The sequence below is a fragment of the Mustela nigripes genome, chromosome 1, assembly GCF_022355385.1.
Source record: "Mustela nigripes isolate SB6536 chromosome 1, MUSNIG.SB6536, whole genome shotgun sequence".
NCBI classification, from domain to species: Eukaryota; Metazoa; Chordata; class Mammalia; order Carnivora; family Mustelidae; genus Mustela; species Mustela nigripes.
Window position 1 is genome coordinate 1,380,837 of NC_081557.1, and position 13,130 is coordinate 1,393,966.

Here is a 13,130-nt window from a genome sequence, read left to right on the forward strand (position 1 = left end):
GTGTGCCGGGGGGTGTTCGGGGCCACGCACGGAGGGCGGGCGTGGGTGCCGACGTTGGCCTGAGTGGCGCTAGAGCCCACAGAGGAACTCTGCGTGTGTGTGCACGCGTGTGTCTGTGTGTGCAAGGGAGGCCCAGCCAGGCACTGCGTGCCCGTGCATGGGGCTCTGCCGAGTGTGGGCCCGCACAGGGCTCTCGTGGCCGGGACCCATCACCGTAAGGGCAGACCCCGGGGGCTCAGCCCCTGCCTGGGTCGGGAGTGACGGGACACATTGGGTTTTGCACTCAGATCTCGTGGGAGGGTCTGGGGAGCAGGAGCTATGGCCATGTTGGGGAGAGGCCCCATGGGGGTTCCAGACAGCAGGCCTGAGGGGGACCTGAGGCTCCGGCTCCAGCCTCGGGCCACCCACGCCCCACCTGAGCCCACGCGTGCGCACCTGTGCACCGTCCATGGGCTGGGACGCGACAACGTCCCAACACAGATGCGGCCACGGGCGTGTGCAGCTGGGACACGGGATCGAGGGGAACAAGATGGCCAGTCCCGACAGGAATGGCCGGAAATTCCTCCTGGGTTGTCCCCAGGGGCCACCCCACAAGAAGGTTGGGGGGCCCATGCTCCGGCCCACGGCTGGGATCCAGCACCGACTCCCACGGCACACAGGCTCCCACCCTCCACGAGGAGGGCCCGTGGGTGTGAATGGCGGGGAAGGACCCCAGAGCCCAGGTCCCCAACAGCCCGAGCGCTCCATGGCCCTGGGGCTTCCGAGCAGGATGGGAGCCGGGTGCGGGCCAGGAAGGGCTCGCTGGGGCCCTGGGGCGGGGGGTCGATGACACCGCGGAGGAGTGAGGGTAGGCGGACGCGGGTGCTGAGGTCTGAGCACGGCTGAGGTCCCTGGGGGCTGCCACGGTGGGGGGGTGCAGAGCGGGGGCTGCATGGGGCCTGGCTTTTGTCTGGGAGGCTCTGGGAGGACAGAAGGGAGGTTCGATCACGGCCAGCAGGGCTGCCGAGACCATGGAGCCGGCCAGCCTGGCCAGGGGTGGAGGCTCTGAAGGAGAGGGCTGCGGGGTCAGGCAGCGGACACCAGCAGGAAAGACCGGAGACCCCGGCCTGGGGCAGTGGGACCCCTGCAGAAGCAAAGACCAGGACTCCCCTCCCGGGGTCCGGGGGAATTGGGGGAGGCAGGGCCATGTCAGTGGCCAAGGCCTGGGGTGTCTGCTCGCCCCCCCCACCCCGCCGGACACCAATAGTCTGAGACCTACCGGGCCAGGGTCAGGGGAAACGGGCCATGGGCCCCCGGTCCCAGGCCCACCTTGTGAGGCCCCAAGGGAGGGACCCCGAGAAGCTGTGGGGTCAATGTGCACTGAGCGAGGGGCTCTGCAGGGGGTCTCAGATCCTCGTCTGTGAAACAGCTCAGAGAGGGGTCAGGCTGGGGCTGGATGCAGCCTCTTCTGCAGGTCTTGGGCCCTCTTGGGGGGCTGCCTTCTTCCAACACACCGGGTCCCTGGGGAGCAGGAGGGAGCACCCCAGCTGGGGGGGAGGTGTTGGCTTGGGAGGCAGCTGCGTCACCAGGTCTACCCCGGACCTGACCCCAGCCCAGCCCGGCCGTACTTGATGGGCTGTGGCTGGACCCCCAGATCAGGTAGGCCCCTGACACCTCCCGCCGCCTCTCCCCATGCCCTCTGTGGCCTGGCTCTGGGTGGGCCAAGGAAGCCCAGCTGGTGGAGGGGACCCAGAGGTTGCTGCAGGCCTGGCTGGACCCTGGAGCCCCTCCATCCCCAGGCCTGGAGAGCCCTGGGAGCTCCCCCGGGGCCCCGAGGGCACCTCGGTGACCAGCTCCCATGACGCCCGCTCTATGCACAAGGAAACCGAGGCCCGGACACGAGGCCTGCTGGGACTGCAGCGGGAGGGCGCAGGCTGCGGTATGACCGTCTCTCGGTGTCCCCCAGGCTCACCACTCAGTGGAGCGTGGAAGATGAGGAAGAGGCTGCCCGGGAGCGGCGCCGTCGGGAGAGGGACAGCAAGCTGCGGGCCCAGGACGAGGACGGGGGCAGCCGGGCCCCCCAGCTGCCTGAGCAGGAGACCCTGTAAGCTGCTTGCCCAGCCCGGCCCCATAACCCGGGCAGAAGGGTGTGCTGGCAGTCAGGCCCTGGGCGAGGGGTCCCAGAGCAGGAGAGACCACGCAGGAGCTCAGCCCAGCAGCAGAGGCAGGAGTGGGTAGAGTTCTCAGGGTGGGGGTCCCCACAGCCCCCAGCGCCAGCAGAGCCTGCTGGCTGGCCGGCCGGACGGACTCACGTGCGGCCACCCCTCCCAGCCAGCCTCCCAGAGCGCTGACTCAGGCTCTGGCCGCCCCGCGCCGTCCTGGCCCCTGCTTGGACCGACACTGACCCCAGCTGCGCGGCCCTGGCCCCAGAGCCCCCCGCCCAAGCTCCCCGCTGCCGGTGACTCATGGAGGCCACGTCCAACTTGGCGGGCCGCAGGCCTGCTCGTTTCCTCCCTGGGCCCAGGAGGCCTCCGCGGCCGGGCTGGGCTGTTTTTACAATAATGCCCCCCTTCCTCCCGCCGCTGTTTTGTTCCATTTTCTCCGAGTCAGCAGCTCCGGGCAGGGTGGGGTGCCGCGGCGGTCATGGCCCCTCCAGCCGGGGCCTCGGTCTAGATGGCAGGGGCTGGGGGTGGAGGGGGAGCCCACTAGCACCCGATCCAAGGCCTGCCTGGGGGCACGGGGTGCATGGGCTTCCTGGAGAAGGAGCAAGTCACCAGAGCCCTGGGGGCACAGCTGAGGGGGCAGAGGGAGACAACCCCACACACGGGGACCCTAGGGTGACAGACGGGGCATGGCTCAGCAATTGGGGGTCCTAAACTGTTGGGGGAGCACAGCCCAGCTCTTGGGGGGCCTTAGACTGATGAGGGAGCCATAACTCATCTCTTGAGAGACCCTAGACTGAGGGGAGAAACATAGTCCAGCTCTCAGGGGACCCTAAACGGATGGGGGAGTCATAGCCCAGTTCTCAGAAGGCCCTAGATTTTGGGGGGAGCACAGGCCAGCTCTTGGGGAACCCTGGACTGGTGGAGGAAGCATAGCCCAGCTCTCAGGGGACCCTAGACTAATGGGGGAGGCATAGTCCATTCTCAGAAGACCCTAGGCTGATGGAGGAACACAGCCCAGCTCTCAAGAGACCCTAGACCAATGGGGGAGGCATAGCTCAGTTCTCAGAAGGCCCTAAACTAATGGTGGAGGCACACCCCAGCTCTCAGAGGACATTAGACCAATGGGGAAGGCACAGCCCAGCTCTCAGGGGACGCTTGCCTGATGAAGGAGGCACAGCTCAGTCTTCAGAGGCCCTAGACGGATGGGGAGATATGCCCCAGCCCTGGGGGAACACTGAACTGACGGAGGAAGCATTGCCTAGCTCTCGGGGGACCCTAGACTAATGGGGGAGGCACAGCCCAGGTCTTAACAGGCCCTAGACTAAGGGGAGAAACATAGCTCACCTCTCAGGGGACCCCAGACTGATAGGAGAGGCACAGCCCAGGTCTCAGAAGGCCCCAGACTGATGGAGGAAGCACAGCCCAGCTCTCAGGGAACCCTGGACTGATGGGGAGGCCCAGCCCAGCTCTTGGGGAACCTTAGACTCATGAAAGAGACAGAGCCTGTTCTTGGGGGGCCCCGGTTTAATAGGGTGAGACACAACCTTGGCCCCAGGCAGCTCCAAACTCTGAGGGAGACACAGTCCTGCCCTCAGGGACTCTCTGACCATGAGGAGGCTCAGCCCAGCCGTGGGGTGCTGCCTCGGCAGACAGGGCCTCCCAGCCCTGGAGCCGGGGTCTGAGGAAGAGAGGAGGAATGTGGGTAGCATGTCTGTGGCCCTGGCGGCCCGGCTCTGAGCGGGGTGGGGGGTGCCCTGTGCTACTCTTTCAGCCTCAGCCTGAAGCCCGCAGAGGCTCCGGAACCGGATGAGGATGAGGGTTTCAGCGACTGGTCCCAGAAGCCTGAGCAGCAGCAGCAGCAGCAGCACCGGGGGGCTGGGGAGGCCCCTTGGGGCGAGAGTCCAGAGGGCCCGCAAGAGGAAGAGGACAGGCAAGTGCCGGCCGACGTCTGCAGGCGGGGCTGCCAGACAGGGGCTCTCTCCGAGCCCCCGACCCGCGCCTGAGAACCCGCCGCCGGCCCCGCAAAGCGGCCCGGAGCGGCGGCAGGAGGAAGAGAGCGAGACGGCGGGCGGCGGGCCGAGGGGCGGCGGGGAGGGCTGGGAGGGAATCTCATTCCTGGGCTCCCCAGGGCCCCTGGGCCCCGTCCAGACCAGCTGCAGCCCCGGCCGGGGTGTCGCCACATCAGCACACATGTGCGGCCGCTGACGTAATGGAGGCCCTGCACCCCTTCCTCCCTCGGGGCTGGCTGATCTCCATTCCCACGGAGGGGAGCAGGTATTTCCAGATGTGCGGGCCTGTGAGCCGGCCGGGAGGGACAAGCTTTCCAGATGTGCAGACGTGTTTGCTGGTCTGAACGGGGCCGGCGGGGCCGGGGGCCGAGGCGCCCCCGGGGGCCCAGGAATGGGATGGGGGGCTGCTCCCGGAGCCTCACCCCCGCCTCAGCTCGGGGGTCTGAGGGCGCCCCACACCGAGCCGTGGATAGGGTGCCAGCTCTGCTCAGGGACTTCAGGCTTGGGGGGCAGGCGCCCCGCACCTGGAGTGTCTCCAGACCCACGCCACTCCCCTCTCCGGGTCACCTCGCGGCCCTTCACGGCCCCTCGGGAGGCTCGAGCTCCAGCTAGCACCCCTCCGGTGGCCCCACCACCCCTTCTTCACCCTGTAAGCCAGCTCCCACACCCCAGGAGCCAGCGGCTTTGCTGGGGCCCTGGTCCTGGCCGGCCCCCTGCCTGCCAGCGCCCCCTCTGGGCCTCAGTTTCCCCCATCTGCCTTTGGGAGTCAGTGCCTACTCTGCATTTCTAGGATGGGTCTGGGGTCAGCAGGGCTGGCCTGTGCACGAGTCTGGGGGCTCAGCCCCGCGGGCTCCCTCCTCTCTCCCGGCAGCCACAGGCCGCGGCTGTTCCCAACAGCAGGGGGCACTTTGGCTCTTCGGTCGGACCCTCGTGCTCCCAAGCAGGCCTCCTCCCGCCCCACACCGGCCTCGTCCCGGACCCGCAGCCGCTGAATGGGCCCTCTGTGTGCTGGCCACTGGCTGGGACCCACCCACCTTGGGCGGTGGGTCTGGGCGGCCCCGGCACCAAGGGGCGTGAAATCATGGAAACTTCGAGAAATTCCCATCTTACCTAGGTTCGGTCCTGCTCAAATGCAGAGCCACGCTGGCTGCCAGCAGGCATGGCCAGTGCAGGCCGCCCCTCTCCTCGGGGCCACGAGCCTTGCTGTGGCCTCTACACGCGCCTTGTCCTCCAGCGGAGCAGCCCCCAAACCACCCACAGACCCTGCCCCCTCCTGGGCCTACTTGCCCTCCTCTCAGAGCAGGGCAGGAACAAGTGGGGGCCGAGGCCGGCCGGACGGACACAGACAAGCACGACCTGGACTGGGTCCTACCTGGAAAGCCTGGAGACTGGGTCTGGCCTCAGAGTGTGGGTGGTGGGCGGCCCCCGGTCAGAGCCAGCAGGGATGGGGGCTGGCTCGGAGGTCCTCGGACCCCTTTCCCCAGGGAGGCTGGGGTCAGGACGCCTTGGCCCTCAACCGGGCCGACTGCCCTCGTCTTTCAGATGAGAAACTGAGGTTTGGAAACAGGAAGGGCCTTGAGGCAAGCAACTGAATGACCTTCCGTGGGCCTTCCTCTACCTCCCCAGGCCCCACCAGCACACCTGCGGGAGCCAGGATGGAGACGAGCAGAGCCCGGCCAGCGTCTGCCTGGAGGAGCTGCGTCTGAGCCCCAGCTCCGAGCTCCAGGCAAGGCCGGGAGCAGAGGAGACCCAGTCCAGGAGCCCGGAGGGGACTGTCCAGGGCAGCCTGGGGCCAGGAGACACTGGAGAGACAGAAGAGCAGGTGGTGGTTCCACCGGGGGTGGGCGCTGTCCGAGCCCCGGGGAAGGGTCTCTGCTGACTGCGTGTTCTGCTAGCCTTGCTGGTCTGGCTTCGAGTGGGACCCGCCCCCACTCCCCAGACTCTAGCACCCACATTCTAGGAGGGTGGAGGGCCTCACTGACCCGGGGATCAAGTGAGAACTGCGGAGAGTTTGAGAACCAGAGCATGTCAGGGCTGGAACGGGCCTGGGGCCCAGGGAGGGGGAAGTGTTTGCTCCAACAAGTCCTGGATGGGGCAGGAGGGGTGCAAAGGGGGTGCACTCATCGTGTAACCTCAGATGCTCTCTTTCTAGCACCACAATAGCCAGCAGCCCAGGACACCCAGCCCCCTGGCCTTGGAGGACGCTACCGAACAGAGCTCACCTCCCCTGAGCCCCAGCACCAAAGTAGGTCAAGGCCCAGAGCCTGCTGCCTTCTCTTTCCCAGAATCACGACCGAATGGCAGCCCCAGAGAGGCAGCCACACGTCACCTCCAGGAATAGGGAGTACATCCTGCCCTTCCTGCGCTATTCCCCCAAGCCCAGCACTCAGCCCAACCCTGAGAAATGAATCCGTGGAAGGCTGGACTGGTGGACAGGAGCCACGGGGGCAGTGCGGGGGGGGGGGGGGGGGGGGCTCTGGCTGAAGGCTCACGTCTCTGCTCGCTCTCTCCAGCTCATCGACAGAACCGAGTCCCTGAACCGCGCCATCAAGAAGAGGTGTGTCTGCTGTTTTCCAGACTAGGACTCGGGGCTCCCCAGGAGAGGGTTGAAGAGAGGGGTCTGGGGGCCAGAGATCCAGGGGCCTGAGGGGTGGGCTGCACCCGCCAAGGGAGCGAGCATGGGGCGTGACCCTCCTCCCGCCCTCCAGTAACAGCGTGAAGAAGTCCCAGGCAGCCCTGCCCATCTCCAAGATCGACGAGCGGCTGGAGCAGTACACTCAGGCCGTCGAGGTACGCTGAGGCCTCGCCTTTTCTGCTGGGTCCTTCTTCCGTCCACACACCATGGTGCCATCCAACCGAGACCCTCTGTCCAGGACCTCTCCGTCCAGCCGGGACCCCTCCACCCAGTCACGACCCCTTCATCCAAACAATGCGCCTCCATTCAATCAACACCCACCAGCCAGCGCCCGTGGGCCGGCCAGGGCTCCTCCGTCCAACCCGCGCCCTCCGACGCGAACGCCCCCCCCCCCCCCCCCCCCCCGCCGTCCAGCCTGCAGCCCTCCAGCCAGCCAACGCCCACTCATCCAACCTATATTCTTTTAAAAAAAAAAGATTTTACTGATTTCCTTGGGGGAAAGAGAGTGAATGAGGGAGTGGATGAGTGGGGGCAGGGGCCGAGGGAGAGCCAGAGGCCGATGCCCGCTGGGCAGGGAGCCCGACTCGGGGGCTCACCCAGGACTCGGACACCCTGACCTGGGCTGCAGGCACACCTCACCGCCTGAGCCACCAGGCGCCCCAGCCTATACTCTCGTGTCCAGCCGTGCCCCCTCCCTCAGCCGCCGTCACTCCGGTCCCCGCGCCCCACCGTGCAGCGCTCTTCTCTCCCGCCCACACCCACACCCTCCACCCGACCTGGCTCCTCCAGCCCGGCGTGGCAGCTCCCTCTCTGTCCCGACTGCCCCGCGTCCCCTGGGCTCTTCGGGTTGAGAGGCTGTTTCCCAAGGACACCGAGCGGAGGACCGTGCCCGTTTCGTCCCAGCACTCTGCTCCAGCCCTTCGCGGGGAAGGCGCCCCGGGCAGAGACGCAAAGACGTGGAGGGAATCGTCTGTCTGTCGGACGGTCTCACGCGGGCCTCGCTGACGCGGCTCCTGCGGCCGCTCACTCACGCAGGCTCCTTCTGCTCCGCAGACCGCCGGCCGGGCCTCCAGGCTAGTGCGCCAGCCCTCCATCGAGCTGCCCAGCATGGCCGTGGCCAGCACCAAGAGCCGGTGGGAGACGGGAGAGGTGCAGGCCCAGTCCACGACCAAGGCCCCCTCCTGCAAGGTAGGGCTCATCCCGGGGCGAGGCTTACCCCTCGGCAAGGCGAGTGTGAGACCATCCAGGCTGAAGTGTGGGGAGCACTGGGACGTTTGTGGGGTGGCCGTCACCGGGCTGGCCCCAGAGTGGAAGGTCATGCGGGACAATAGGTTGGCCCAGGGCAGGTGGACGGGGCCGTCTTCGCCTAGGCCCCAGTCTGGTAAGGAGAGAGAGTTCTCTGTGGTGTAGGGTCTGCACCTGTGACATGTCCTTCCTGTGCCCCCAGGATATTGTAGCTGGAGACATGAGCAAGAAAAGCCTCTGGGAGCAGAAAGGGGGCTCCAAGGCACCACCGACAATGAAGGTAGTGTGCGGACGTGCCTGACAGCGGGGCCGCAGGCCCGGCAGTCGAGAGCAAAGAGGAGCCGGCCTCGGTGCACCCGGAGGGCTCCCCAGAGGCAACATCGTGGCCCTTCTGCGGCTCTCACCTTTGCTCCTCCTTCCCCAGCAGAGCACCCCATCTGGAAAGAGGTACAAGTTCGTGGCCACTGGACACGGGAAGTATGAGAAGGTGCTCGTGGACGAGGGCTCGGGGCCCTAGGCGGCCCTTCCTGGTAAGTCCCGGGCAGTGGCCCTAGCACAAAGCGTCATGTGTGGGAACGTGGTGGCGTGGACAGGGCCCGCGTGTTACAAGCTGCCAGGGCAGCCTCAGAGCTCCCCAGAACCCGGGCGTGGCTCCGTCTCTCCACCGTGCAGACTCCCCGAACCAAGCCGCATCTTAAGCAGATGCTGCTCTCCCGCGGCCGGCTTCAGCTTTTTCCAGCTCCGCGCTGCAGGGGAGCTCGGACCTCCTTCCGGAAGGCCGGTGAGCTCATCCTGGCCACTCACGGGAATGTCCTGGGAGTTGGGTCTGGGTCTTCAAGGGGCAAGAACCTTGGTCTCACTCCCCTGATGGGGGTCCACTCGAGTCTCCACCCCCCGCCCATCCCCTGGTGAAGCAACTCGGCCCAGTGCCACAGTGAGAAACACTTTATTAGTGGCCCGAGTCTCGGGGTCCACGGACAGTTCCCATCACACCTCGGGTGACACAGCGGGCCGCCTACTGGCCGCGGGTTCCCTTTCTGTGTCCTGCTCCCAGTCACCTCCATGGCCCTCTCCCATCACTGCTGGCCTCATCGGGGCCCTGACCCTCGCCCTGGCTGCACACCGGGGCCTGAAAGCTGCCGGAGGCCTGGGGTCTCCTTCACGGCGCCACCCACCCTGCTGGGGTGTTCTCCTGCCCCAGCCCTGAGGGCACCCTCCTCCCCTGGCCAGCGAAGCTGGCTCCTGACTGACGGTGAGACCGTCCCCCACCTCCCAGCAGCGAGCCCGCTCATGCGTTGGCCCCTCGGTGAGAGAATCCGAGGGGGCACCAGAAGGCCTGGGGTCCGGCTCCCTGAAATGCGGAGCCTCTGCCTCAGCTCCTGGTGCCCACCGACGGCTGACTCCCCCGACCGGTCCCACTCTGCACAGCAAATGTCAATCTGTCCCCAGACTTCGGCGGCGGGTGGGGGGCGGGGGGCGCCGCGGAGCTCGCCCCAGAATCCTCCCCGCCCTGACGGGCCTCAGAGATCATGTCAGGCTCAGAGACCCTCCCCGCCTGCCTGCAGCCCCTCGGGAGCCCCTGTTTGCCCCAGGCCCAAGCCTAGGGCCGGCCACGCGGTTCGCCCCCACCCCCGCAAGGCATGGTACGCTCTCCTTCTCACAGGAGCCTTTCCCCCGCCAGCCTCCACACTCTGCCCCCCCCGGACCCCCCCCCCCCCCCCCCGCCCCCAACCTCATCGCCCTTCCGCTGCTCTCCTTCAGGCCACCTACCCGCCCTGCCCCCTCCTGGCTACCAGCGTCCGTCCGGCCCCAGTGTCCTCTTCAGGGGCCGTGGCCTCCCCCTGGACCCCCTGTCCCTCTTCAGTCCGCACCATGGTCCTGGACCCTGGGGCCCCCCGGGCCAATCACTGGAGCCTCCAGCCGGCCGCCGTCCGGTTGAAGTTCTTGGGCTTGGGGCTCAGGTCCAGGACGGGGCGGACGGTGGGAGGGGGCCGGGTGGCCGCCTCCTGCAGCTTCCGGGCGTTGAACCGCGGCCTGCACAGGAAAGGCAGGCGGCCCAGGCCAGCCAGGGCACCAGCCCTGTCCTCGGGCCCGGCCGGGCCGCTTTGGGTCTTGGCCACCGACATACGATACAGCACCGCGTCCCACATCCTGGAGGCCCGGGAGGCCGGGGGCCGGGACGCTGGGCCCACGGGGGCTGTCACCGCCTGCTCCCTGCACTCCGGGCTCTGCTCCGGCCCCAGCAATAGGGGTGCCTCCGCCTCCTCCACCAGCTGCTTCTTGAGGCGCATCCAGCCGCTGAGCTGGGGCTTGGGAGCCACCCTGGGGACAGGGCACGGGTGCGGGCCTGACAGTGGGACGGGGGGTGAGGCCCCACGGGGTCCGGAGCCCAGCTCGGCCTCAGCAGCAGGCCCCGAAGCAGGGAGACCCTCCAAGGGTTCCACAGCAGGGCCCTCGGGGGCAGGATCATGGGGCGAGGGTCCCCAGGAGCAGGAGGTAGGGGCAACAGGCAGCACAACCTGAGTGCTGGCCTCTCTGGGCCCCGAGACCTCAGAGCCCGGGGGCGGCCTGGATGCGGGGGGCTCCTCAGGCCAGGGACTGGCTGCCTCAGTGGGCAGCGGGCGGATGTGGGCCACAGGAACCAGGGGTTGGGCCCCAGGAGGGCACGGGACTGTGTCTCGGTCCTGCCCCCCATGCCCCCCATCGGGGGCCGTCTGCTGGGGCTCAGGGGTCCTGGCCTGTGGGGATGGCACTAGCCGGATGTGCAAGTGGCTGACGTGGGTGACCCCTGCCGTGGGGGCCGAGACCTGTGTGAGGCCGCTGGGGGGCCGGGCGGGGGCTGGAGCCGGGGCCGCAAGCTGGGGCCCTGTGGCCTTGAAGTGAGCGGCCAGGCTCCTGCGCTGCGCCAAGCTGAAGGGGAGCGGGGATTTCTGCAGAGGTGATGCCACGTGGTGGATGACGGAGCTGCGGGCAGAGCATGGCCGGGCAGCCACGGGGCGCGAGGCCTCTGTGGGAGGTGGGGCCTCCGTGGGGCACGGGGCCGTGGGCTCCTGGTCGTGGCTGGCCTCGCTCACAGGGGACAGGGAGGTGCGGAAAGCGCCCAGTGGCACGGGAGGCCCGGCCCCCGTCATCTTCTTCCGGGCAGCTTTCCTCAGAAGCTTCTGCAGACGCACATTGTCCTTCCCCGGCTTGGGCAGCAGGGGCGGTGGGGGTCCAGAGGGCCCCTGGGGGCACAGGCCAGCCACGATGAGCATCGGCACACCCTGGGGAGGAGAGAGGCAGCCGTCAGGCTCGCCCTCCTCACGGCCAGCACCCCTCCCGCAAGGGGCACGTGGCTCCCCCATTATGTGGAAGGCCCGGAGGTTCAGGGGTTCCCCGCCTGACCGTCGGGGGCTCTGCTTTCCGACCACTTGGCACCTGCTGGGGGTGTCCCTAGCAAATCCGTCGGCATCAGTGACTCTGTGGGGCGGCTGCCCCTCACGCTGACTTAGAAGGCCGTCCACAGAGGCCTGGGGCCCTCAGCGGGTGACGGGCGAGGATGCCCCCCGGTGCACAGGCTGGGCCGTGGGGCCTGCGGGCGCGCTCCAAGGGGAGGCACGTGCTGGGCCGGCAGCCGGCCAGGGCAGGAAGAGCGCCTGCCCGCAGACGCGTGAGGGGCGCCGCGCCGTCGCCGGTCAGACCACAGGCTCGTCCACTGCGAGCCAGCGGCGAGGGCGGCGGCCAGAGGCTGCATCATCAGAGGTAGATTGGCCGGGAGGTGGGAGCAATTTTCGCTGAGCTACGCTAAATGGGATATTCCCACAGACATCCTGGCTGGGGTGGTCCTGGCCAAGCCGCCCGCCCTGGTTTCTGGGCACCACGTGCTTGCGAGGACGTTGACAGATGGCGTCTGGGCCAAGCCGGAGGCCGCCGGTTTGTGGGGGGAAGGAGCCTGGAGCGGCCGCCCTGTGGGGCTCTGTCAGGCGAGCGCAGATCTGCCTGGGGCTTACTCTTTGCTGTGCCTGCTTCTGGGGGCCCAGGACCCCAGGAACCGCGGGAGCGCCAGGGTCCACTCTGGGGCTGCGTGGCCGGCGGGCGGGCAGGCGATGGGCAGAACCCCCGCCACCCTGAGTCCCACAGAGGCTCGGGGTCCCGGGGCCCAGCGTCGGGGAGGCAAGCTTCCCAGGTGGGAGCAGACACAGCGTTTCGGCAGCTGGAAGAGGGAGGCTGCTGCCAGGCGGAGGGGGGAGCGTAGGCGGGCCCAGGTGGCCGGCGGGGCCAGGCTGGTGGCACGGAGGGCTGGGCAGGTCGCCCCTCCCTAGACCGCAGCCTCGTGCGCCCGCACGCCCCTGTGCTGCAGCTCTCCTGAGACCACTGGTACCTCTTGGCAGCAACCTCCATGCTCGGTGGGGGGAGTCCAGCCCAAAGCCCACCCCGGCCCTGCCGCGGGAGCTGCTGCCATGGCCCGCTTGGCCTGCCCGCCCCCTCCATCACCCACTCCAATCGCCACCTCTCCGCTCCTCGACCCCCTGACCTCTCCCCCCTCCCGCTCTCTGACGCCCACTGTGCCTCTCGTGGCAGGGGCAGGAAAGGGACTGTCACTGGTGATTGACCCAAGGAGCCACCCGTCACAGAGGCCAAGGGTTCCCAAGGAAGGCCCAGGATGGGCCGAGAGAGAGCACCTGCCGGGGGATCTCCAGGTCAAGAGACAGCACCTCCTGCACCACACGCTCGGGCCCGGCCAGCCCCCAGCCCCTGCTTGCAGCCTCCTCCTCCCAGTGCAATAAAGCCCTCGTGTGTGCCAGACGCTCATTCTGTGTTCACTAACTGGGGGAGGGACAGTGTCAGCCCAGTCGCGGAGCCCTCCCCACCCACCCTGGACAGTGGTAGCACCCAGGCCTCCGGCCTCCAGGTTCCGACACCCTGTCCTGTCCCTGCCTTCTGCAGTGTTTGACTCTGGGATCCGAGGTGTATGGTGGCTTAAGTGCGGGGCTCATGACGGTTGAGATCCGGTCCTCCTCTCCCAGAGCACCTGTGATGCTTCCCGCCTTGACTGGCCTGATTAAACTTTACTGTGCTTGAAACAGTGTGCGTTTCTGGTCTTTGTCCCTAGACCGT

The 13,130-nt window shown here is 67.8% G+C and overlaps 2 protein-coding genes across 5 annotated transcripts in view; one reads left to right on the forward strand and one right to left on the reverse strand.

Annotated features, from left to right (window-relative positions):
• The window catches only part of LSP1 (lymphocyte specific protein 1), a 34,992-nt gene extending 21,896 nt beyond the window's left edge, over positions 1-13,096 (forward strand). For 2 of the 4 annotated variants that reach the window (XM_059398546.1, XM_059398565.1), the window contains exons 2-11: positions 1,946-2,083; positions 3,916-4,074; positions 5,780-5,975; positions 6,306-6,398; positions 6,667-6,710; positions 6,862-6,943; positions 7,842-7,976; positions 8,236-8,313; positions 8,458-8,563; positions 12,594-13,096. In XM_059398546.1, coding sequence (XP_059254529.1) covers positions 1,946-2,083; positions 3,916-4,074; positions 5,780-5,975; positions 6,306-6,398; positions 6,667-6,710; positions 6,862-6,943; positions 7,842-7,976; positions 8,236-8,313; positions 8,458-8,550 — 1,018 coding nt within the window. In that variant the 3' untranslated portion in view covers positions 8,551-8,563; positions 12,594-13,096. The remainder of the gene's footprint in view (positions 1-1,945; positions 2,084-3,915; positions 4,075-5,779; positions 5,976-6,305; positions 6,399-6,666; positions 6,711-6,861; positions 6,944-7,841; positions 7,977-8,235; positions 8,314-8,457; positions 8,564-12,593) is intronic. The other 2 variants (XM_059398575.1, XM_059398555.1) reach the window with 2 other exon arrangements.
• On the reverse strand, positions 8,574-11,377 carry PRR33 (proline rich 33). Its single transcript, XM_059398533.1, has one exon. It carries the CDS (start codon positions 11,375-11,377, stop codon positions 9,938-9,940), a length of 1,440 nt encoding a protein of 479 aa, XP_059254516.1. The 3' UTR covers positions 8,574-9,937.
• Positions 13,097-13,130: the final 34 nt, after the last annotated feature.

Excerpts from the sequence above, each read along its gene's own strand:
- PRR33 (XM_059398533.1), bottom strand. The coding sequence starts at position 11,377 with ATGGGGGAGCCACGTGCCCCTTGCGGGAGGGGTGCTGGCCGTGAGGAG.